Source organism: Lepisosteus platostomus, chromosome 3 (assembly GCF_059453375.1).
Source record: "Lepisosteus platostomus isolate fLepPlt1 chromosome 3, fLepPlt1.hap1, whole genome shotgun sequence".
Classification (NCBI taxonomy): Eukaryota; Metazoa; Chordata; class Actinopteri; order Semionotiformes; family Lepisosteidae; genus Lepisosteus; species Lepisosteus platostomus.
In genome coordinates this window covers 1,982,059-2,006,525 of record NC_142613.1, presented here as the reverse complement: position 1 = coordinate 2,006,525, position 24,467 = coordinate 1,982,059, and the positions used below count along the sequence as shown (strand labels likewise).

General features: G+C 42.0%; 1 protein-coding gene across 3 annotated transcripts in view; it reads left to right on the top strand.

Annotated features, from left to right (window-relative positions):
- Positions 1-24,467, top strand: part of slc6a8 (solute carrier family 6 member 8) — a 62,367-nt gene that overhangs the window by 31,371 nt on the left and 6,529 nt on the right. For all 3 annotated transcript variants that reach the window (XM_088623781.1, XM_088623783.1, XM_088623782.1), the window contains 6 exons: positions 3,978-4,109; positions 8,272-8,536; positions 10,083-10,215; positions 17,787-17,921; positions 18,035-18,138; positions 18,725-18,849. In XM_088623781.1, coding sequence (XP_088479907.1) covers positions 3,978-4,109; positions 8,272-8,536; positions 10,083-10,215; positions 17,787-17,921; positions 18,035-18,138; positions 18,725-18,849 — 894 coding nt within the window. The remainder of the gene's footprint in view (positions 1-3,977; positions 4,110-8,271; positions 8,537-10,082; positions 10,216-17,786; positions 17,922-18,034; positions 18,139-18,724; positions 18,850-24,467) is intronic.

Genomic DNA, 24,467 nt, shown 5'->3' with positions numbered 1-24,467 from the left:
ACTGACCCAACAATGGATTCTCTGAGAGTGAGAAAGTGCGCTCTGCACTGCGACTTGATCTCCGTTTTTATACAGCTTGAGAATAAAGCTTTTGCTCATATTGCAGGTTCATTGAGTTTCTCAATTTTCAGTACAGGTGAAAGAATTTTAGAGATTTAAAAAACACACTTTTTGTCTTCAGTACTCCAACTCTTCTTGTTTGCCCAGAGTACACCCTGGCCCGACTCCGAGGGTTTTTTATTGCTTTCGTTTTCAAATGTGCTGTTCCCGAATCATGGACTCCTTTTCACCGATCGGCGACAGCGACAGGGAAAGAATTGAATGTTTAGTTTAAAATAGGCCTTCATATCAATGTTTTCTCAGTTCTGCTCTCTGCTAACAATAAGCCATTCAAGTAGGTTTTGCCAAGAGGTATGATAATAAAGTACAATATATGTAACGGAATATAACATATAATATGAATTGAATTTCCATAGCAAACAGGTAAACAATAACGAATCAGATGATTGCCACAAACAGCAGCCTGAAGGTACAAGTCCCATGTTTTAAGATTTTTATTCATAACATATTCTTTTCCAAATTATAAAATGTAAATGAACACTTGAGAACCCAAACCTGGAGAGTGTCTAGCCATTAGGAGATAGAGATGACAAACTAACATAGAAGCTGCAAAGGAACTAGTTTTATTCCAGACTGAAAAGAGAAGAAGAGAACCACAGGAAGGCTCCACCTGAAGAAGGCTCCACAGCCGAAACGTTGTGTTAATTTTCTTCTCTTTTCAGCCTGGAATAAACCTTTACTTGTTCCTTTGCAGCCTACGCCTGACGATGCAGCTACCTATTTGGACTAATATAGAATCTGTTCTTTTGTTTTTATATAATTCACATGGACGTGCATTGTTACATCATGGCCCTTTAAGCCAAAACTTTTAATGCTTGATAACTTGCCAGCAAACTATATCCACTGTTAACAAGATGAGCCTGGTAACTAAACTAATGGTTCCCTTCATGCTCAGGCATCTGAAGGCAAGCCTTTACAAGTGCTTTTATTGGATTCGTTTAAGCAAAGGGCTAACTTTTCTTAAAAAGGAAAGCGGGTGACAAAATTATTAGTTTGCGAAAATTATTTATGTTTCAAGGATAATGCACATCAACCCCCTGCAGTCTGGCTAAACAGTGTAAGCCACAGGTATGTCCCTTGCATCCTTGCTCTATTTGGAGCTGGTATACTGGGGCTGCATAGGTTTAAAACGTGACCCACAATCCTGTGTTTGCTCAACAATGTTGTTGCTGCTCCAGTGGGTGCTCAGGTCACCGGAGTATTTCTCCATGCATGCTGGAAACCCATGTAGTCCTGTGGCCTGTAGCAAGTTTTGACTTGAAGAAGACCCTAGTATCCATCCGTCCATTCTCTGAACTGCTCCTTTTAGCTCAGGGTCGCAGCGCAGCCAGAGCTCATCCCAGTCAGCAACGGGCACAAGGCAGTGTACACCCTGAATGGGACGCCAGTCCATCACAAGGCACACACACACAGACACACACACACACACACACACACACACACACACACACACACACACACACACACACACACACTTACACCTAGGGCCAGTTTTCCCAGAAACCAGTTAACCTACCAGTATGTCTTTGGACTGTGGGAGAAAACCGGAGCACCTGGAAGAATCTCACATGAGCAAGGGGAGAACATACAAACTCCACACAGGCAGCACCCCAGGTCCGGAAATGAATTCAGGCCCCCAGCACTGCGAGGCAGCAGTGCTAAGCGCTGCCCCATCATGCCGTCCTTGGACCCTGGTGTTTACTCCTCAGTTTAAAGCGGTGACAGAGTAGGCCTTAGAACTGTAGGTCGCGGAGTAGAGACAGGCGTGAGTTTCAAAAATGGCTCTCCTTTCACCAGTCATTGAAAAGATGTTTATGAGGATTCAAGGATGTATAGATACTGAGGAAGGTTAAGAACTCTAAATCCCTGCTAGTGAACAGCTCACTCCCCAGTCTCTGTGTCCTTCCACTGTGCAAACAGGCAGAGGTGTGCAGCTGGACTTATGCAGTGGCATGCTTTGTGTGCCTTATTCCTTGCCAAGCTGGTAGTCTCCATCTAGTGTTTGAGACGTGGGAGCCTAGGCTGCCAGGACGTGATCTGCACACTGTAATCTTCATTAAACCCTCCAGTCCACTCACCACACACCCAGCCATTGGGCTCCCTCCCCCACCCCCGACAGCACTAAGCGTCTTCTGCAGCGGCACGATTGAAACCACTCGGCCAGGGATTATTGTATTTAATGGCCCGACGTGCTTTGTCAGATCACAACAATAACATCAGTAGTAATAATGATGCTTGCGTTCAGAGGAAGGATTTCTGACCATGCAGATTTTTCCAGCATAAGGAGATGATGGAGTATATTGCTCTGAAGGGTGAATCGCACAGCAGCATTTATTCGCGGCAGATTCCGTCCAGAAAAATCAAACCAGTGGCGTTCAATAGTGCCTTTCCTGCTTGTGCATAATTGCTGCCAAAAATGGAATGAAATTCAAGTAGAAAAAACAGTCGAATCAGGTTCACTTTTTTTGGGCTAAATGGACAACGATTGCCAATTTGCCTTGATGATAAATCAATATAATACTGCTGTAATCACATAGCCTATTTGAAGTGTTTATAAGCTCAGATTTTTAATATTTGGTTGTGTTGAACTAAATTGTAAATACAGTTGCAAATACAGTACTGCAAGTAAAAAAAAATGTTAACTTATTTTAAAACATTCAGATTCTGCCACTGTTTCAGATCGAATCCTGTACCCAGCTGGCCTGTTTCCTTTACTCTTTATCATATAGGTCATGGTACTCCTGCACAGCCAGAGTATCTGGCACTTTCTGTTGCTTTTCACATACTGTACAGCTGCTTGTAAATGAAAACACTATGAGAATGGTGTTACAGCCTGAATATAAAACTGGCAGAGAATTGCCTGAAATAAAACCCATGGCAAATGAACACTGTGGTGTGATTCACTTTGTGACTGGCTTAGCTGGCAAGCTGTGGGTTAGATAGCTCACATTCTGGCAATCAAGGTGCTCATCAGTGAACAAGCTTGGCTCCTCTCGTCTCCTCTCGTAGCTGCAAGCAGACAGGTAGGATTAGGAACACTGCTTTTTCATGTTTACAGGTTCTTAACATAGCATTTATAGTTGCTGTAAAGCTTCAGTACATGATATTCTATGTAGGTGAGCATTTCCTTATTGTTACTGAGGGCAACACATTTTTTGTTGCGTTCTTAACGTAACACAACAATGAAATAGTTTTTCTTGCTCATAAAATCTTGTAAACTAGACTGAAGAAAAGAATTACTGGACATTTAGCATTCTGATGTTCCAGACAAAGCACACCAAACCACTTTACTGCCCTTAACCCCATAAAACGTCACTGCACAGATAGGAAGACAGCTGTCATTTGTTATTCAAAAATCAATCATATCAAAGAAAGCCCTGAATCCTCATTTATTGGCTCTGTTTAAAGTGGGGAGTGGTGGCAACACATGTTCCTTCTGCGCAGTGATTGCTGCTGGACAGAATTGCTCATGGGACAGGAGTACCATGTAGTATGGGGTGTTTTAACCAATCATGCTGTAACTTTTTACTCAATAAATGCTTACAAAATTCTCCTGACTGAAATAGGAATATTAGAAGTGTGAACTGAACGATATCTTACTACTCATTACTACTCATTAACGACAACTTTTGTTTCCTAAAATCACTGGAAAACCTTTGTTTCTGCGTGCGGGCCTTTAACTGTTCCAGCCTGCCCTTGTACACAATTCTTTCAGTTGTTAGGCTCTCCTATCATCTCCTAAAGCAGCAGAGCAGAAACAGCTGGCAGTGGAGGCCGAGAGAAGGAGGTACTAAGACATTTCAAGGCAGTTGAGTGTGTTTAACCCGAGTCTTTGCTGTCAATTTGTCTTTGTGCAGGAGTCTTCCTCATTCCCTATATCCTGATTGTCCTGGTCGGGGGGATCCCTATCTTTTTCTTGGAGATCGCACTGGGACAGTTCATGAAGGCTGGCAGCATCAATGTGTGGAACATTGCACCGCTCTTTAAAGGTCAGTCCTGTCTCACATCAAACCATAGTCTAAGTGAACTCAGGTGTTCAGAATTGTACCGCATTGTAGTGCAAAGAAAAAAAAGTTCATTTCTGTATAAAGAGGTTAATGCAAAGTTAAAATCTTTTAAGAATTTGTTATCAATTAGTTATTGAATTCTATACACATTGTTTAATATTGATTATTGGTGTTGCAAAGTGAGTTTTACAGTGTAACGTATTCAGCTCCATGGATATAAAGTACCATAAGAATATACAGAGGGTTACAAATGAAGGGAAGCCATTGGGCTCATCTTGCTCATTTGGCAGTGAGTAGCTAATAAGTCAGAGGATTTCTTGAAAGCTGCCATGGTATGAGCTTCAAAAACATAACTGGAATTATTTATTCCGTACTCCCATGACTCAAGATTCAAGATTTCTTTATTTGCCGTATCCAACAAGTGTATTGGAATGTTTACTCGTTCAGCTGTACCCAGTAACATTAGAGAAAAAACAATAGGCACAAATGACAAACAGACATGGGCAATAGATGTAGACCATAGACATTATAACACAGCCAGGACAGGACATAGTGCTAGTGTTAAACAGAGATATTCTCAGTTTGAGGTGCACTTCCCATTAGCTTCCATTCATGTCCTCTGATTTCCGTTTCAGTGTTACGTTGTCTGTACCATTGAGGATTTCTAATCTATGAATTAAGTCCTGGGGCGGCACAGTGGCTCAGTGGTCAGCCTTGCTGCCCCGCAGCGCTGGGGCCCTTGGTTCAATTCCTGGGGTGCTGTCTGGGTGGAGTCTGCATGTTCTCCCCGTGATCCTGTGGGTTTCCCCTGGGGGCTCAGATTTCCTCCCACAGTGCCAAGACGTACTGGTAGGTTAATTGGCTTCTGGTAAATTGGCCTCGGTGTGAATGTGTACATGTCTGAGTCTCTCTGTGCCCTGTGGCAGACTGGCGTCCCGCCCAGGGTGTGTCCTGACTTTCGCCAGGATAGGCTCTAGCTCCCCAGTGACCTTGAATTGGATGAAGTGGGTAGAAGATGGATGGGTGGATCATGTCCACCCTTACATTTTTTCACTCTTCAGTTCATTTCCTTTAGCATGTCACAATAGGGGATTCCCTTAAGTCCTGGAATGTATCTCGTTGCTCTTCTTGGACTAATTCCAGAGCAGCAATATCTTTTCTATAGCCTGGTGACCAAAGTTGTCCACAGTATGTGAAATTATAGTGAATACACAGGAATAGTGAATTGTACATTTTTTTCCCCATTTGTATCCCTTGATGTAATTCTACTAAAGAAGTGCTTGTTAGCCGCTCAGTTTGATCGGAGAACCTTGTGCAAGTTAGACACGCATGGTGTCCACAGCACTATGGAAACCTACAAGGAGTCTTTGGACAGCTTAAGCTATCCTATGTATTACTGTACATATTACTATGGTATTACAATGTGCAAGTAATACCCTCCATCCACTCTCCCCACTTTATGCCCTTTTCCAGGGGTATGGAACGTCAAGCTCTTCAATTTATGAAACCTATAAAACATGCCTGCACAGTGTTTGCACTCAGTGACTTGTTCTGCAGCTCTTTATTTTGTCTTTCAGCCCCTGTTAGCGCCAGTTTGGGCACTATTTTACAGTGACCTTGCTCAGACTTAAACAGAACTGAAGCAGAACAGGACTGTGCTGTAGGGTGGGAGGTGCTTTCAGGGTTGTTAAAATAAATAAAGTGTGCATTCGTGACAAACAATGTACAGGGACAGATTGTCAGATCGTATATTTACTTAGATTATAAACTTGTTCTGTAGTGTTTGGAAATTACTGGGATACATGATAATTTAAGTTACATAATGTGCCTATGTAATTGTGTTTGTTCTAAATTAATGGAAATAATTTAGATAATTAGATGTCTGCCAGTCTTACAAAAGTTCCTGCCGTATTGTGTTTAACATCTGCTTTTGCAGGGAGCAGCACTAGTTCAGCATGTTCTATTTGAGCTTGGTGTCTTGTTTCATGCAGTGTGTCAGAATCATCACACCGTTAACTAGCGAGAGCAAAGAATTTCTCTGTTTTCACAATAAAACACCAGGCCTGGTTTCTCCGCTGTGGAAGTTCCAGAACCTGGCGTATTCCCTGCACTACAAGAGCTTTCTGTGTGATGCCTTATCAGTAGATCTGAATGAAGATCTCAGTTTTTATTAAGTGCTCAACTGTAAAGAGTACTATAAAAGAGCAGCGAAGCAGCAAACAGGGTTAAACGTGAAACCCACAAGGACATTCCAGGAAAGATCTTCAATGAATTCAATTACATTAGTTCTGCTTCGTGTCCCAGTGGCTCGTTCAGTACAGACCTCTCTCTGCACCTGCAATCCTTCAGTCCAGCCAAAGAGCACCACCATCACTGCCTCCACCAAGGCAGAGGGCACAAGCGTGTCAGCTGCTGCCGTGTACAGTGATACAGCCAACTTCATGTTCCCAGATCCTTCTTTAACAAAAAAAGAGGTTTTGCCAATGGGTCCTTTCTCACTTTGGCGAGGGCGGTAGTGGGCTTCGAAGGTGGAGCGTGGAACACATCAGGTTGGTTTGATGGCCACAAAGACTGTGTTACGCTTTGCACATTGGGAGTTTGATCTGACCGTGGTGGCGTTGCAGTGGTGAATAGAGAAAGGCAAGTGTCAGAGCTGAGGTGGCCTGGTCTAGTATTCAGAACTGAATGACAGCGAGGGAGACGGCTTTGAACTTTCTCAGTGATTTATAGTCACACTATGAAGTGTCATTGATGACTAAAAGTGTTTTTCTAATCCTGTCTATAGCAAGTCAGCTTTCCACATTTGCATCAGTGATGTGATTTTAGTTCCCTCACTCTTGCCCTGTGACCAGAACACTTAATTATACACAATGACATACATTTTCCGTGTGTTGCTGCAGGAAAACTCCAAGCTATCCCTTTACTTCAGTACACTTTAAACCTCTCAGTCTGTAGTGGGAAAGACTGAAGAAAAGCCTAGTGCCATGTATCATCTTTGTCTTTCAATAGGAAAATAATGCAGGGAATTGAAATGCATTTTCCTGGATGGTAATGCTCAGGGGATCAAACACATGACAGTAGACTCATACACTGGCATGTGGCTGAGAAAGCACATGGATGGCACTGTCATCTTGTGGCCATGTTCTCTGGGGAAAAGAAGGGCTTTCAGTATCAGATCAGTGTTGTTATTAATGTCATTTCAGAGCAGAGCGAAAGACCGCTTGTCCTCACTGCCGAAAGGATTATATTGGCAAATGACATTATAAATGGAGAAATACATTATTAAAATGTCAGTGTTCGCAATACACAGACATATCTATTATTCTCTGATTCGCTTTTATGAAGGTTTAGAGAAAGACAAATGTGAAAACAAACTGTGAGTAATGAGAGGATTTTCATTCATGTGCAAGCGCTCAAGACATAATGTGAATGCTGGTGTCAGGTATCTACTGTATAACAATGCTATTCATTAATTTATTACAATTGTTATTGTTAATTTGCAAATGCATTTGTGCTCCAGAGCTAAACATGTGAATCTCTTGAAGGCAGTTAGCACAGTAAAATACTTTTTGTGTTTCTGGAGCAAAGTCTAGGAATGGAATATAGAGTAAAGTTTTCAAATATACTGGGCAGCAGAGGATGCCAGCCCAGCTCCTGCAGGGACACACCCTATGATATATAAGTAATATAGTAAGATGTCATCAGTTTCTGATAACTAGGATAGAAACAGTTTAACATCACTTTATTAGCCCTATACAATTTCTTGCATTAGGAATTTGTCTTTTCACATACCCCAGCTTGCGCTCCATGAGACACACAGACAGGGAGAGAGAAGCCTGGGGTCAGAGCGCAGGGTCAGCCATTGTACAGTTTGAGGTTTTTTTTGTCAAATTAAACATATTACTGTATATTGACTTTCTTGAGTAGTAGAAACCGTTTTTTTTCATGTCAAGATTTTAATTTGAAATGGTCTCTTAGCGGCAAGAGGCCTTATCAAAATCCTCTTGTTCCAAGTACATGTTTTTCTTGAGAGATTGGTGTACTAAGGGTGTGCCGTTTGGCCCTACTGGAGTGTGTCTTACTAGGACCAGGTTTGGTGGATTCACTGTCTGTCCTACACTGTTCTTGTGTGGCTGCCTCACAGGACTGGGCTATGCCTCAATGGTGATCGTGTTCTTCTGCAACACCTACTACATCATGGTGCTGGCCTGGGGATTCTACTACTTCGTGCAGTCGTTCACCGCCACCCTGCCCTGGTCCTCCTGCGACAACCCCTGGAACACCGAGAGCTGCATCGAGATCTTCCGGCACGACGAGTGCCACAACGGCACCATCGGCAATTCCTCCTTCGGCAACATGACGTGTGAGGAGCTGGCCAGCGGCCGCTCGCCCATCATCGAGTTCTGGGAGTGAGTTTCTCTCTAGTCCCCCGCCACCTTCTCTGATAGCGCGATAGCTGAAGCCCGTTTCCCTCTCCGGTGCTGGTCCAGTGTCGGGCAGTTTCGTTCGACACTGGGCAAAGCCGCGGGATCAGTCCATCCGCAGCCCAGCCAGGCTGTTTGAACCGATGTTGGGGAAAAAAATGATTTCATGTTTAGAGCACTTAAGAATGCAGTCACAGTCTCCGTGTCCTCTTGCACCAGGTCAGGATGCTTACAGGCTTTTTGCTTTTTTTTTACTACACTGCCAATCTCCGCTCCTTTTCTCCCCAGGTTGGTTAGAAATTGTTAAAAGTGGTCAGTCTGGTCAGGATCATAAGAATGCATGATAATGTAACTAACGCGTACATTTCTAGTCTTTTTGCTTTCAAGTTTTATGTCCACATGATTGGTTCAGTGCAGTCAGAAAGAAAAAGTGGAGCACATCCTGCAGTGGATGAAGAATATCAGCGAACAACCTTGATGATTGTGGTTTCTGCACTCATGCGTAGACACCAGTGACCCAGTTTCAATGTCACCTCCAGGCAGCCATGCGGCACCAAACTCCTCATCTTTAATTCTCAGCCGCTAAAATCTTTGTCCTCTGCACCCTGGCTGTTTCCTGCCACACATCTGGCCATGTGGACATCTGCAGCAATGCGGGGTTGTTGTATTTTTCTGTCTTCAGCCCAGCACAGAACGATGGAGATGCTGAGCTTCCTCTTCCAGAGCATCACCACAGCCCTAGGAAATGTCCTTCTATGAAACAAAACGTTCTTAATTTATTTTTGACCAAACTAGATACCTTGTGAAACAAATGTTTTGTAGAAGTATTTTTTTCAGTCCTGACAGCAGTATTTCTTAATAGCTTTTGCAGTATAGGCTGTGTGACCGAGCTTGCTAGAATAATTCAGCTCCCTCCAGTCGCCCCCACAAGCTCTCCCTCCTTGCTTTATATTAACCAGGTTGTGACTGCGATAAGAAGGTCAGTTAATTAGGCATGTGGTGCTTGTTAACATGACCACCAAAGCATTTCAGTGTTCCCCTGCGAGCCTTACAAAGCTGTCCTGAAGTGTGGTTGGTTATACTAGTGGAAGGAAAGGCCCAATTAAGCTGACGCACTTCATACTGTTAGCCCACGTGTCTTTTAGAGGGCACTGTGAGCCGTCGCAAGTGGAGCATGCTTTATTAGCAACATGAGATGAAGAAACCTTTGTCACCTCACATGGCTTTTCACTGCAGCTCTCAGGAAAGTAAAGTTAAAAATATCTATCCATTTTCACTGTTTTTCTAAGTGAGGAAATATATCAGCTGTACCTGTGATAAACCTTTGAGGTTTTAGGTTTTTAAACTAGGCTGTATAATATGGGGCATTTGGTTACAAGGTGGTCAGTGCTTGGATTTTCCCCTACCCCCCAAAGACTTACTGGCTAGGGTAATTCCCATCTCTAAACCGCTACGTTAGATTGCACAGTCCTTTTGATGCGGTTTCGTATTTTGTATCTCATTTTCATTTTATGTCCTTTTCCTCCTTTAGGAACAAAGTTCTGAACATCTCGGAGGGGCTGGATTACCCGGGCGCCATGAACTGGGAAGTGATGCTCTGCCTCCTTGCAACCTGGGTCATTGTGTACTTCTGCGTGTGGAAGGGGGTCAAGTCAACGGGGAAGGTAATTGTGCTCCTTGCATATTCAGCTTGGGAATAACACCCCTGCATGCTGATTCCCTTTTTAACCTAAGTCAGCTGGAAGGAAAGAGTAGCCCCTGCATGTCTGTGAACGTACAAATCCTGCCATTTACATGCACCTCTTATGTAATATGCTCGGTGCCCTAAGGGAGGCCTGTCTGATACAGTGTGAGGATGCTGCTCTCTCTTCCTCTCTCTGCGTAAGGCTTTTCTTGCTCTCTCTCAGTTCTCTACTCTTTGATACACCAAATAAGGCCTCCATCATCACCCCCTCCCCTTGGTCTCTGTGACATCATTCAAAGCTGCTGTCCTGTCTCTGTTCCTCCCCCTTTTTCTTTTTTTTTTCTGTGACGTATAGCTATCATTCTTCCATTTGAAGCCATTGTTACTAAAATTGATTGGTGGCGTTCACCAAACTGTGACGTAACAGCTGTTTTTAACGTTTGCAGCTTACAATGAGCACAAAAGTCCACTGTAAATCACCAGGTGTTTCATATGCAAAAGCTGCCCCTATACGTTAAAATTTCTCTTCATGTGCCCAACTACCCAACACATGTGAGCATGTAGCAGTTTTGGCTGAGTAAAGCAATTTGTAACTTTACAAGCAAAGCCAATTAATTCAAATTAATAGCCACTCTGTTGGAAGCCAACACTGCAGATAGATAAGCGCTCAACGCCCAGACCAAACTGAGATAATACATTTAATGGTTCAAACTCGTCTTCAATGAACAGTAAGTTTTTTTTTTCTTTTATTATGGCAATTTGTTTGCCTGTAAAATATAAACATGGAAAATTACAAGCCTTGATACAGCTAACCATTGCCCTCCTGGTGTTAGCCTTTCCTACTGTAATACGCTTGCATTAAATGATTAAGTCACTCACAGCATCTGTTCTTTTCTGCGGGAACACTTTGTAATACTGCTCTCCACCTGAAGTCAGCAGACCCTGTGCTCACAGTTTACTGGCTGTATGCAGGTAGCTCTTCACCCAAGCATCTTTCATCTCAGCTCATGCAGTACTCTGCACATTTAGAATGCTTAGTCTAATAAAGCAATAGAGGACTTCATATAGTTAAGAAGGCCTTTCTTACTCGTCAACACAGGAAGAATCGAAAGCCGAATTTCCACAGCCTGGAATATGCACGCGTGTGGCGTTCACACACTCTCAGAAAGAGAAATCGCCTTGCCGAGAAATTGCCGTTTATTCATGCAGCCTGCAAGGCTTCCTGGTGGGGGGAGAGCGTGAAGGCGATGTGCCTTGTTGTAACCTTGCATTGTGCAGATAGCACTCGCCCTTCGTGCACACCAGCACAATGAAGACGGGGAGCGTCACCATAGCAACGTCCATTGCAGAAGGAGGGGCCGCAGTGAAACAGCACAAGGTGCCTCTGTCACTCGGAGGAGCTCTGATCTCATTGGTGGTTTGGGATAGGTGGACTGCAGTGAGACGTGACTGGGTGCGCGTACAGGCATTGACCCCTCCTCTTCTCGGGAAGAGGCGGGGTCACCTTGACTCTTCGGTTCGGGGTGTTTAAAGCGCTGACAGGTGCCTTTTTACTCCTAACCCTTCACACACTGCACTTTGCACCCCACGAGGCGCCTTCAGTAAAACCTGAGACACGACAGTGCTGTGTCACAAGCGCAGCGCGTGTTACTGTGATTGATTATCTGATACTTCGGAGTTTGCATCTGCCCACCTCTTACGCATAGCGCATTATGAATCATCGGTCCCTTCAGGGGCAACTGTTGTAAAAAACTAAGCTAACTGGTTATAATCACCAGAAACAAATATCCACAAAATATTTTTCACTGCAGTTCTGTTCATTTGGATTTTATCATTTATTAATGTATAGACCTATCCTAGTTAATTGGCCCAAGTATATGCAATTTCAAGGTCTAAGGCACACATAATTTATATAGGAGTTTGTGTTTCTTGAGTGTTCGGAACTTATTCATGCAGCGCACAAGACTCCAAACGTGTTCATTTTAGAGATTGAGGTCAGTACAGAATGTATGGTCTTGATTTGGGGACAGCCTGTAGCTCATCAGTCACAAATGGTTGAAAATCTGCCCACTCTGTAATAAAGACAGCAGATTTTTGCATGCCCGAGATGGATCCCATATGTCTGTTTCTCTATTTTCACTTAGCCTTGCTTTGCATTTAGACAGCCATCATAAGATCGTCCTGTAATGCTTTATAATCAATGATAATGAGTTAAATATTCAATATAACTAAGTGCTACAATACAGCAAAATAGTCCACATGAGCAGAAATTGCACTTCCATGTTTGCATTTTTTCTCTTTGACACTTGATTAAAATGATTATCCACTTCTCACAAATATTAGTGTTCAAGCAGTTTATTTGCATGTTTGTTCAAACTGAATCAATTAACAATTGGCTTAAATTACAGCTCTTTCCATTCCCCTAGCCATTAAGAAGTTTAAAGTTTTTTACAGAACTTGCAGGCATGAGTGAGCATCACTGGACTACATGCATAAAGAATACAGGTACAAAAGTACATGTTCTTCCGTACCATTAACTAAATCTTAAGTTACCATATGGTACAGTTGATATAGGAAGCAAAGATGTTATTCTGAAGAATTGATGTGTTTCAGATAGGAGTTGCTACTGTAGGTCTCTGTGCAAGTGCACTACAAAGTGACATTTTGTCATATATAACTTAGCGGGGCTAAGAGTACCCTACGTAAAACATAATGCTTATATACTCTTACCTATTGTATTAATTATAGCTAAACAATACAAACAAGTAAAAAGATGTCCAGGTCTGTGAAGAGTCATGAAATGGACATGAGTGGGTCTCAGGAGGTGAGGTTGGTGGGACAGTTTTGCAGGGTCTGGTCAAGGGCAGCTCACACATGTCTTGTAGAGTACATTTCCCGATGTGGGCCTGGTCTTGGCAGTGTGGTGGATGCCCTGACTTTCTGACCCTCTGTGCATTGACTGGAGGGTGATTGTGAGCTGTGGCCCGACCCTCTGTAAAAGTATATCCCTCCTTTGACAGCCAAACGACAGCTTGCACAGACAGATGTTAGGGCTTTATCGGAGACCAACAGCTGCGACAGTACTGTGAACCACGACAACAATAAGTCTGCGCGTCCCAGCTAAATCCACTATAGCCTCTACAGCACTTCTTTCAAAAAGTGACACTAGCACTTCTACATAACTGCTGTTCAGGGTTTCCACAGTAGTAGTTTCTTTAATAACCACTATGGGTTGTGAGAGTTATTGTTCTGTCAGATAGGGCGAAAGGTTTTGAAAGTGTTAAATACCTCCTACTTTCAGGATTAATCTTCCCTCATCTTTTCGACATCTCTTAGTTTTTCCCTCTCCCTACAGTATTATCCTTCACCATCTCTAAGCAAGACGTATCCCGGATCCTACCAGCTCTTCTGTCCTTGGCCCCTATCTCACTTCTTTCTGTCTTTGCGCTAGCATGCTCACAGACAGTAATGCCTTACTACCCGATTTCCACCTGAGCTGAGAAGTCTCTCTCATTCTAAGGACGGTCTTATCACCCTGTATTGGCAAAGACGCCCATTTCCTGTGTCTCTCAGTCCCCACTACCTTTACCTAATTGACCTACGTCTGCAATGCCTTCTTTGCTTTCTCTGTGGTTGTCCAAGCATAACCGCCTGCAGGGCCTTCCAGTGTCACATAATCATACTTTTTTTTTACAAGCGCAAAATACCAGTCCTCCCGATTCATTTTCAGGACCAGGCAGGCACTTATTTATATGAGTCTTATTTTTACCAGCATATCATTTTCTGGGTCAAATGGAGAAATAATAGCAGAATCCTTGGACTGGTATTGGTAAATTTCTTACTTTCTTGACTTTTATAGAAGATAGGTTTCTATTTTACATAAATATACATTCTGTCTAATGACCTCTCAAGAAAAGCTATGTGCTGACGTTCACTCTGCCCTTGGAAAGGAGGCTGATGGTCGCTAAATCACCAGACACAGGACTAATCACTTGGTGCAGAAGCACACCGCTGTGAGCTTTAAAAAAAAAAGCACTTGGATTGTATATTCAGATGCCTGTAGGCCTGTGAGATACTGTAGAGGACATGATTCCTCTAGCGCAACTTGAGAAGGTCAGCAGTGCACAAGGTCTCCCATACTTGCCATGAGGCCATTCCGGGTGTCCGTGCTCCTTTACTGATCAAGTCCTCTTTCACTTCCACTTTGGGAGCCCATCCTTTTTGCATACCTTCCGACTTTGATGGACTGCTGTTCTTTTAATCTACATATTTAAATTGCACATTTTCCTATTCTTTGATACAATACGTTCTACACCGGAGCAAATTTAAATGAAGGAGATAAATATAGTTTATATAAAGATAAAAAATGTGTTTTTATGCATTATTTAAAATTGATTTAAAACCACAGCATGGCCTTTAGGGTAGTGAATTCAGTGGTACATGTCATTTAAGCACTGAGGTCAGCTATAATGAGCATTGGGGTTGCTGTATTCTAATGCTTGATGTCATGGCAGGACATGTGTTACGAGAGGCATCTGTTAAGGTCAAAGGTTGGTTAGCAGCTTGTAGTTAGAAGCATGCTATATGAAGTCTTTCCAGTTGTTCCTTTTTTAAGAAATGGCCAAACGGAGACCAAGGCCCACTCATGTACCCAGTATTACACAGGGTACTCTGATTGTTCAGTCTAGGGCCAAACCCATATTATTATCTTAACATCACAAATGAAGATCTAGCGAGACTAGAACATCCCTCACAGGGCAGTATGTGACAGCTTCATATTCATGCACCACGTCTCTGCAGCCGACAAGAACTGTTTTATGGGCAGGAAGGGAATGTTGCCATATTCGTCCATGCACCCATCCATTTTCTAACCGTTGTATCCAATACGGGTTTTCGGGGAGAGCCGTAAACTATCCGGGAGCAAAGCAGGATTCACCCTATACGGGAAAGGGCAGAAACAGATACAAACTCGCACAGATTCACACCAGGGCCCGGTTTTCCCAGAAGCCAATTAACCTGCCAGCATGCCTTTGGACTGTGGGAGGAAACCCATGCAAATACGAGAAGAACATAAGAGCTCCAAACAGACAGCACTCTAGGAATTAAACTCAGGGCCCCAGAGCTGCGAGCCAGCAATGCCAACAATAGTTTTAGTCATTAAAATAATTATTGTAACACTATTGTAATACATAGCTATTCCGTTCTGTGATATGTGGTGAAGGAAGCCACTGCTTGCTTGGAATAATGTTCTGCAGGGACAGTGTTGCATTGGGGTCACATCATGATCTGAGTTGCTGTGATGCGCACAACCTGCAGTTTTGTTACTCCAGCAGAGCACACACCCTGGAGTGCCTCGATCCTAAAGATGACTTTAATTCTGTTGTTGCGATAGGAATTAATATTGGTCTTTTTTGGTGAGGAAGGGTATAAAGATTAAATAGGATTTAGGGTACGGCCTTTATGCTTGTTTTGTTCATAAAACAAGCACAAAAAAGCTCCCTCTTTATATGACCCAGAAGAGATGTGGGTTTTTCTTTACTTTAAAGATTACTTTTCATTCCCATATATTTTATGTAAAGTAATCTAAAATAATTCCATGGTACAGAATGTTTCCCTAAAAAATGACTTAACTCCCACCACCAAAAAAATGCATTTGCTAAAGCTGTCGTTGCCTAAATCATATCTTTTAAGGACACCTGTACTGTTCGTGAATATAACTTCTTCTGTGTTCTGTATACGGTTTGTGCTTTTGGCATTTGTCTTCTGCCTCATGCATTATGTCTGGCTTCTTCAAAGCTCTGCTTTGCAGGACTGTATCATTGTATTTTAATGTGGCCATTTTGCTCAGTGTGACATAAACTCGTGTTACTGCAGCATGCCAGTACTATTTATTTTCAGCCGCTTGGAGGCACTTGTGAATATTATTAAGTCCACTGAGCTGTTATTGCAAGGGTACCAAATTTTCCTTCTTTTTATGGTAATGGGACGTAAGAGCTCTTTAAACAGGCCATCACCAGAGGCTCTTGGGGTGCTGATGGGGCTTTTCTGCTCTGAAACCTGTCTGTTAAATTAATGGACAAGGCAGCAGGCTGCAGAGAGGAGCACTGCAGAATCTAGTGGGGGGGAGGGATGCAGCGTAATCCGTCTATTGAAGCATCCTTTGGGGGCGGGGTGGGGTGGGGGGGGGGTCCATTCATCTGGACTGAGACCAGACTCCTTTAATTGGCTCTGGACGGGACTGGACGGGGGAGAGGTCTGTGCAGAGTCTGGGAATGATAATGAACTTGCTTTGTGGGTCATTGTATTGCAACAAGAGGGGGAAAAAAAAAAACACTGTCCTACTTTCTTTTTTTTTTGTTTCGTTTACAAAGATTAGGCTCTTGAATTGTGGAGAGTGCAGCCTGAGTTCTGAAAGGGGAGTTGCAGAAACACAACAATTCCAGAAAGATTCCGATATGTTGTCTTACATTCGTGCCATTGTCTGGGATGGGAGCACCTAAATTATTTCGCATGACATTGTTTTGCCCTGGCTAGTTCCTAGAAAGGTTAATTGAGAGGTTTCTTTTGAAGCTCGGTTTTTGCTTACATTTGTGCATTATGACGTGTGACTCCATTGCACTCAATGACTCCTGATAAGACATAACAGCATTTACAATTCAGATTCTTGAATAACTCACTACCTCTCTAGATAAAAGCCCTGATAAATGTCAGTTTCCTGTTGCTCTCTCATGACTAGAGCATGTGGACAAGAATTTTATAAAATCTCAGCAATAACCCAGTAATGTAGTAGTTCATAAGTACATCTTTAATAACAGTTTCCCCCTTCAGAGTTCAAATCGTTTTTAAAAGATTAGATAAATGTGTTCACATATCTTTCTTACTGCTATATAGATGATAATAAATCTTAAGACTTGAGAAACAGTTGGGATTTTGGCATGTGACAGTGTATATATGATCCTTTTATAACTTTCTGTGTGAAGGTGTTTTGAAAAACACTGATAGGAGTTGAAAGTCATGAGACTCGCACGTTTTCTCCCTGTGTTTTTCCATTCCAATTCCCGAATCCTGATAGATGGAAAGTACAGTATTTTCAGGGCATGTTTCACAGTGTATCACTGTGCTCAGTTTCTCAACCAGCTGTACTGTATCTTTGCCATGCCTGCGGATTAAAAACATATGCAAATTGTTCCAGAGCACAGAAAGTACAATTTGGAGAAAAAATGTCTTTAAGGAGCATCTTTTTAACTTGATTGGAATTGTAGTAAATATAATAATTGTTATAAGGCCGCTTTCAGGTCTGTTTCATGTCTGTACTACAAACAAAAATATCTTGGTTTAACGTCAGATGTGAAAATGACAAACTTCTTTGTGGAAGTGGAACCAGACCGGAGAGGCGCAAATTGAAACTTGTTGTATTGACAGCAGAGACAGTAGGAAAGCTTCCGCGGGGCTCCAGTGTCACAGACTCTCACCGTCCAGCCTTTTCATTCATTTATACCTCTGTGTCCCCCGCCCCGCCCTCCCGGCCCTTTCCCTTTGCCTCCGATGAAGATCGTGTACTTCACGGCCACCTTCCCGTACGTCGTGCTGATCATCCTGCTGGTGCGCGGCGTGACCCTGCCGGGCGCCTACGACGGGATTCTCTACTACATCAAGCCGAACTGGTCCAAGCTGGGCGAGGCGCAGGTGAGGGGCAAGCCCGGACCGTCTGGGCCACGCCGGCTGTTTGTTCCCTGCGATCTTTTGGCGGAGTTCGGCCCGCTCTGACGTTCTGTGCCCGCGTGTTTCTCCTGGAATAGGTTTGGATCGATGCCGGCACGCAGATTTTCTTCTCCTACGCGATCGGGCTGGGCGCTCTCACCGCCCTAGGCAGTTACAACCGATTCAACAATGACTGCTACAAGTACGTGCACTTACTTTACCTCCATTCCTTTCATTATCGCTGTAATCCCTCTCCTTATTACATTAGGCCTTAGCATAAGCCACATGTAAATGATACATAGGACCCGCAGTATTAATAATGAAAGGGCCTTAATTCCTGCTTTCCATCATTACACCTCAATTGGCCGTTTCATCATATTTTTCTGTAGCACGTTCAACATGTCACACTCAGCTCTTTCAGTTATACGACATGAAGACACTAGCAGAGCACAGAAAAGAAAGATCTAAGCATTCAAAACCGTCATGCGCAGACTATGTGTTAATAGCTAATACTAAATAAAATGAATCGATCGATACAAAGAAAGACAAAACGTATGGAAAAGGGAGATTGTAGCTGTTATTGAGAACAGAAAGTGTCTTCAGTCTTTCTTTCTACCGGGTCTCCTGATCACGTGTTTGATCCATTAATTTGCTCCATTAAAACAGTATAATCCCAGAAGATCAGCTGTTGGTAATTTTAAGAGACCCTTGGTATCCGCTACAAGGGAGTTGAGCCTCAGCGGTGCTTTGATTTGTGCTAACCAATGTCTCCTTCCTCTGTCTCACAGGGATGCCTTTGTGCTAGCCCTCATCAACAGTGGCACCAGCTTCTTTGCTGGCTTTGTGGTGTTCTCCATTCTGGGTTTCATGGCATCGGAGCAGGGAGTCGACATATCCAAAGTGGCCGAGTCAGGTATGGGGTGTGCACTCCTCCAGAAACTCAGCACAGCTACACACACATACTGCGTGCACGGCCCAGCTGCCTGTAGCGAGCGGAGCCCCGCGCCGTGAACACAGCAGCATGTTGTAAGATGAAGAGCTTTTATACATTTTTTAAGAAAGCAAACATTTGAGATTTGTTTGGCATATTTCCACTATTAATGAATTTCTAAATTGTTTTGAAAATGACACCTCCAAATAGCAGCTTTGGCTTCAGTCCCCAGATGAGTTATTAAAAGGCAGACTTGTGTTTTATTATGTTCAGAAAGACATGAAAACTGGGTCATTTTCACTGGATTTTTAAGAGCTATGAGGTTTTTTGTCTTGTTTTGGTGTCCTGATCTTAAGAAGTTCATGGAGAATGATTAAGCAAATGGATATCAAATGTAAAAGCCATAAAACATAACCTACCTAGCTGAAATGTTTTAAATATGTCAAAAAGCTTACTCTTTTTTTGCAGAATTGCAGCCAAACTTGTAGCAAAGCTGTTGTCAGCATTTTGTCTCTAAGAAAGCTAGATAAGTTTTTGCTTTTTCTATGTGAGGTGCTTTGGAGAGAGTGTGTACAGTGTGTGTGTGTCCATCTGTTTCAACCCCTGTGCCCTTCAGTACTACAAACTGACATGAAAAGTGTACACTTTTAAGTTGTTACAATATTCATTTTTGGACTTTTTATCTTATTTGTTGCTCAGGACGTTTCTTGTTGACTTTATTGTTTCATTATTTTAAAGGCATTTGAAGAAAAGTGGATGTTGGTCTTTAGTTGTAGTTCTGTGCAGTGTGTGTGGACGGTTTGTGTGCTCTGACAAGTGAGAGTCTGGGTGTTGAGGAGTGGCTGCCTGACCGTGAGTGCCTACTGATATGTTTCTGGATTCTTAATGGTCTTTGAATGGTTGTCACAGTACAATTCGTCAATAGGGAGTTTCAGATGAGTTGCATTTAAGCTATAACTCCATTAAGTGAAGGCGTGAGTAATGAAGATCGATGTTTGAGTTAAAGGTGGGTGTTAGTTTGAGCTGATGAATTTATCTGTGGCTTTGGATGAATAAGTATTGGTCTATCACTTTGCAAAACTGACAGCACAAATTAGATGTAGAAGGTCAGTGCGGAACAGTTTATATTCCAAAATCCTTAACAACGTTATAGCACAACTTAACTACAGCCCTCTACAATTTTACTACTCTACTTTCTGTCCATTTGTTGCATGGCACTGCTTCGACATACCAACACTGTGATTTTGGAACATAGCCTGCACTCTGGTGGCTGCAAACTTCTAAAACTGTATTGCCTGATATTTCATTAAGCAAACAGCAGTCTGGATTAACATTTTTAAAAGAATGTATCGAAGTCCTCCGCAACCAGGTTTTTGAAGAATTTGATTTAACATGTTCTTTTAGAAATAAACTGTTGCGACAATGATTTAGCAAGTATGCTTTTTAGAAATAAGCTTTAAGAAAATTCAATTCAATAACAAAGTTAGCATTAATACAAAATGTCTGCAGTGAATACTTAATACAGCAACTTACTGTTGCTTTTATCTATATATTATATACAACGAGTTATATTAACTCACTGTAGCTCCATGAGCATGCCAGCACTGCTGTAGGAACTATAATGCTAGTGTTAAAATAGTGTAAATAAACACTTGATCATCATACCAAAATACAAAAAACAGTTTATGTACTAATATTAGATCAGTAAAGATCTGAATGATTTATTATATCCTTACCATAGCACCTGTAGTTGAACTAGCATTAAAACAGTGCACTGCATAATGGGTTAAAATTTAGTTGGGACATTTGTAGTTCCTTTTATTTAAAAACATCAACTTTGGACCATTCTTTAGTATTGGAAATCCTTTCAGTGTATGAATCTTTGCTGAAATTTGTATTCTGTTGACGTGTGGGTGAAGTTTTTTTCTTTACCAGCGTTATTAGAGCTTGACAGTTTAGGTTTCTGATTAATATGGAAGTGTAGTGCTGAAAGGAGTGAATTAAGGCTGCAGAAGTGTACAGAGAAAAGAGTTGTGCCCCAGCCAGTTGTGTAGTTTGAACTAAGACATTGCAGAAAAGCACAAGGTCATTGACAGACTCAATAGATGTGAATGTGAATGTGAAGCCGTTTGCGAACTTGTGATTTTGCATGAGTGGGTGAGTACGGGTTTGTGTGGGAGTGGGGGTAGGTTTTTGTTCAGTGTGGTATGAACGTGCACGCAGAAACATGTACGATTTGGGTGTCATTCACGCAAGACAAAGATAAAGAAGCCATTGTTCCAATTCAAAGAGATACTTGGTCTGGTCACATGTCCCGCCTTCTGTAACAACCTGCAAGTTGTCTGGAAGTTTAAAGCTATGAACTCTTTTAAGATCAGAGCAAGTCTTTCTTTGAATTCTACAGAATTTGTATAACTTTGAAAAATCAATATTGCACTTGTTTTTTTAAAATAAAACTTCAGAATAACTTTACACAATGTCTGATACTTTCCACAGCTTCTATTTCTTCATTTTCTTAAGTCCTATTTTGATTTGTGATTCATATATCTTCATATATACTGAGCAGCAAAAAAAACGATCACTTATAGCATGTACAAATTCACAAGATGTACTATCAGGAAAATGGCAAAATCTTTTTTGTAGCTAGTGCACCAGCCTTTTATTAAACAGGCAAGACACAGGTCAATAAGTTACAGTATGTTGGTTAATATATGTAATCAAGGGGAGGTCACCCATGAAATTCAAAGGCTAGTAGGAATAATATCTTATTATATCTTGGAAACGATACAAACTGTACATGACTCATGCCTTGCACCAGATTGCACATGTTGACGTGTGGGATTGGTCCCATTATTCTCACAGAGCAGAATGTTCACTGGACTCTTTACCGTTGAAGTCAGATGTTGTGCCAGCTCATCCCACAGATGTTCTGTGGGCTCAAGCCTGGCGAGTTAAGACATTCACAACATAACCCATGTTCTCATCTTATAAGAACGCCACTGTTCCACGTGCAGCACAAGAGCGTGCGTTGTACCGCTGGAAGGAATTACACTAGAGCCCACAAACAGGGCAGCAAGTGAATTAATCACTATTGCCATCCATCACTACAGAAAAGGAGTTGTATAGCATATGAACACTCGTGCCCAGACCATCCCACTCCTCATCAGCTGATGAACCTCGATTCATCCCAAAAGAAAACTTTGGATCCATCGCTGCCGAGTCCCCATGAGGTGTCGCACACGCAACTTCATTCTGTTGCGCCAGCAAACGTGGCCGAGCTCATCCAGCCCGCAGTCATCCTCTCCGTGGGAGCTGCTGATGCGCGATTTATTGCGAGCTGGCGTGCAGTGACAAAAACGATCGCGAAGATGGAGCTTGATGGGGTGTCGGTCTTGGCGAAGTGTCATGATTGGTGATCTCCAAGAGTCCTGTCACTGATGAACCGTGACTGCCTGTAACATCTTGCCAGGAGTCAGGAAATTGTTGGCTGTGAACAGGCCAGGTGGCAAGCAAGAGTGCACCGGCCTCCAATGTACCACTGGCTCTTGTTCTTGTCCGCCATTGTTCCAGGATTTACATTAATTGTGTTAAATCACCACGTTTCTTATTCTCAGTGCTTGTGCAATTGTCACTCAAGACTATTACTAGTCTTTCAGTTTGTCCAGATGACACCAAGAAGATTTAAGCAATATTCAAAATCCACATGCTGTACTGTATTTTCCTGAAAGCGTATGTTCATAAATAGAGTGATATGTTTCTTTTGATGCTCAGTATATATTTTAATTTATTTAAATATTAATTTAAGGATTATTTAACCAGGAATTGCCTCTTGAGATGTGCACATCTCGCTTTCAAGAGGGGTCCTGGAGCTGACTCCTGCAGCAGGTAAACTTCTGTTATTCAATGACAGCATTCACACCTTAATCCCGTCAGCCTGGGGAGTCATTACAGGGGCAGCACACCTACCCACAGACAGGTAGAGCCACAGGGAGAACTGAAAGATGGTGAGAAAAATATATTCCCACCAAGTAATCACTGAGACCAGGCACAGACTCACAATCACAGCTGTATGAAAACCCATTGGACTATCATCTATACTATAAGCTGCAGAGCTGAAAAAGTGTAGGGCTTTTAAGGCAAGAGATACTCAAAATAAGGTCCTGCAAGAGAATGTGGACTAAATCATAAACTTATAATCATGATCTCAAACCTTATTTTAATATCGAAAGTTTTTTTATTCAGTGAGCACTATTCCCATGTATGATAAGAAAACAAAAAAGATTACCGAAAAGAGGATGCCATTCAGCCCACGACTGCGCATTAAAAACATCTGGACAGTGTGCAGAAATTTGTCAGCTCTACAACTGTACCATTTTCATGATCGTTGCTCTTCTTGAAGGCAAAATGATGCCAGGCATTAAATAAAAACCATAGCAGTGTTTCATTTATTGATCAGGTGTGTGCTTGTTCAGTTTGGGCTCTTCAGTTTTATTTGCAGTCTTAATAAGTGACTGCTTCAGTCGGTGGAGAAAATTAATTCAGTTAACATGTTAAATCGTTGTTTTCTAGCCACATCTGCACCTCATCAACTTGATTGCCTAAAACTTTTTACTACTGTAAAATATCCTGAACAGCATATTTCAGTAACAAACTTCTCACCAGATTTCTCACTAATTATATAAAAAACAAAATCTGTCTTGGGGTGTGTTTTAATTAACTAGTACCATTATGTGCCTCTTAAACCAAAACTAAAAAGACAGATCTAAAATAGAAGCATTTCACCATCTAATTCTGCCGTTAAAAATAAGAGGTTAGGAACTAACCAGTGATGCCTTAGAATAGGACTGTTTTCTGTAGTTCAGAATTAAAAAGCATGCAATTCATATTCCAGACTTGAAGAGTGAATCATGTCACTGAATTGCCAGTAACCGCTCTGTAAGCACAGTTATACTGTACATGAAAGTAAAGAAAGCTGAGGAGTTTGGTATGACTTCAAAAGACAAGGTGCTACATTATTTCTTAAATTTGACTTTGTTCCACAAAATGCTGCCAAACTACAGCAAATCACAAAGCAGTCAGCTCTGCTTTTTGCCTAGGCTTCCATAAAACAAGAGAGGAGATGGGTATCTTTTTGGAGATGCCAGGATCGGCGATAAGAAATGGGATATAAAAGCCTGTAATTGCTATACTTATAATCCATCTCACTCCATTAATCTGAGCCAAGCACCTATTAATATTTGGAAACTCATACAGCTCCAACACGAAGCTATAAGTAGATTGTGTATTTAGGGCTTCTGGATTTTGGTTTAAGGCGGTAAAAACTAATACAATGTATTTTTCAATGTGGAAAAAATGAAATTAGTAAACACCTAGAAAAACACGACATACAGTCTTATTCAGTTTATGCTGGCATTACCCCATTCCCAGTGCAGTTGGACTTGTTTCCTGCCTGACATTTATTTCTGCGTTTGAAGTATATTAAACTCTGTAAAGCAACTCTGTACAAGCTCCTCTGATTTAAAGCATTTTACATTTTCGATAGAGCAACAGCCAAGACACTAATTTTGGATTTTGAAACACTGATCGTAGACCATAAAAAT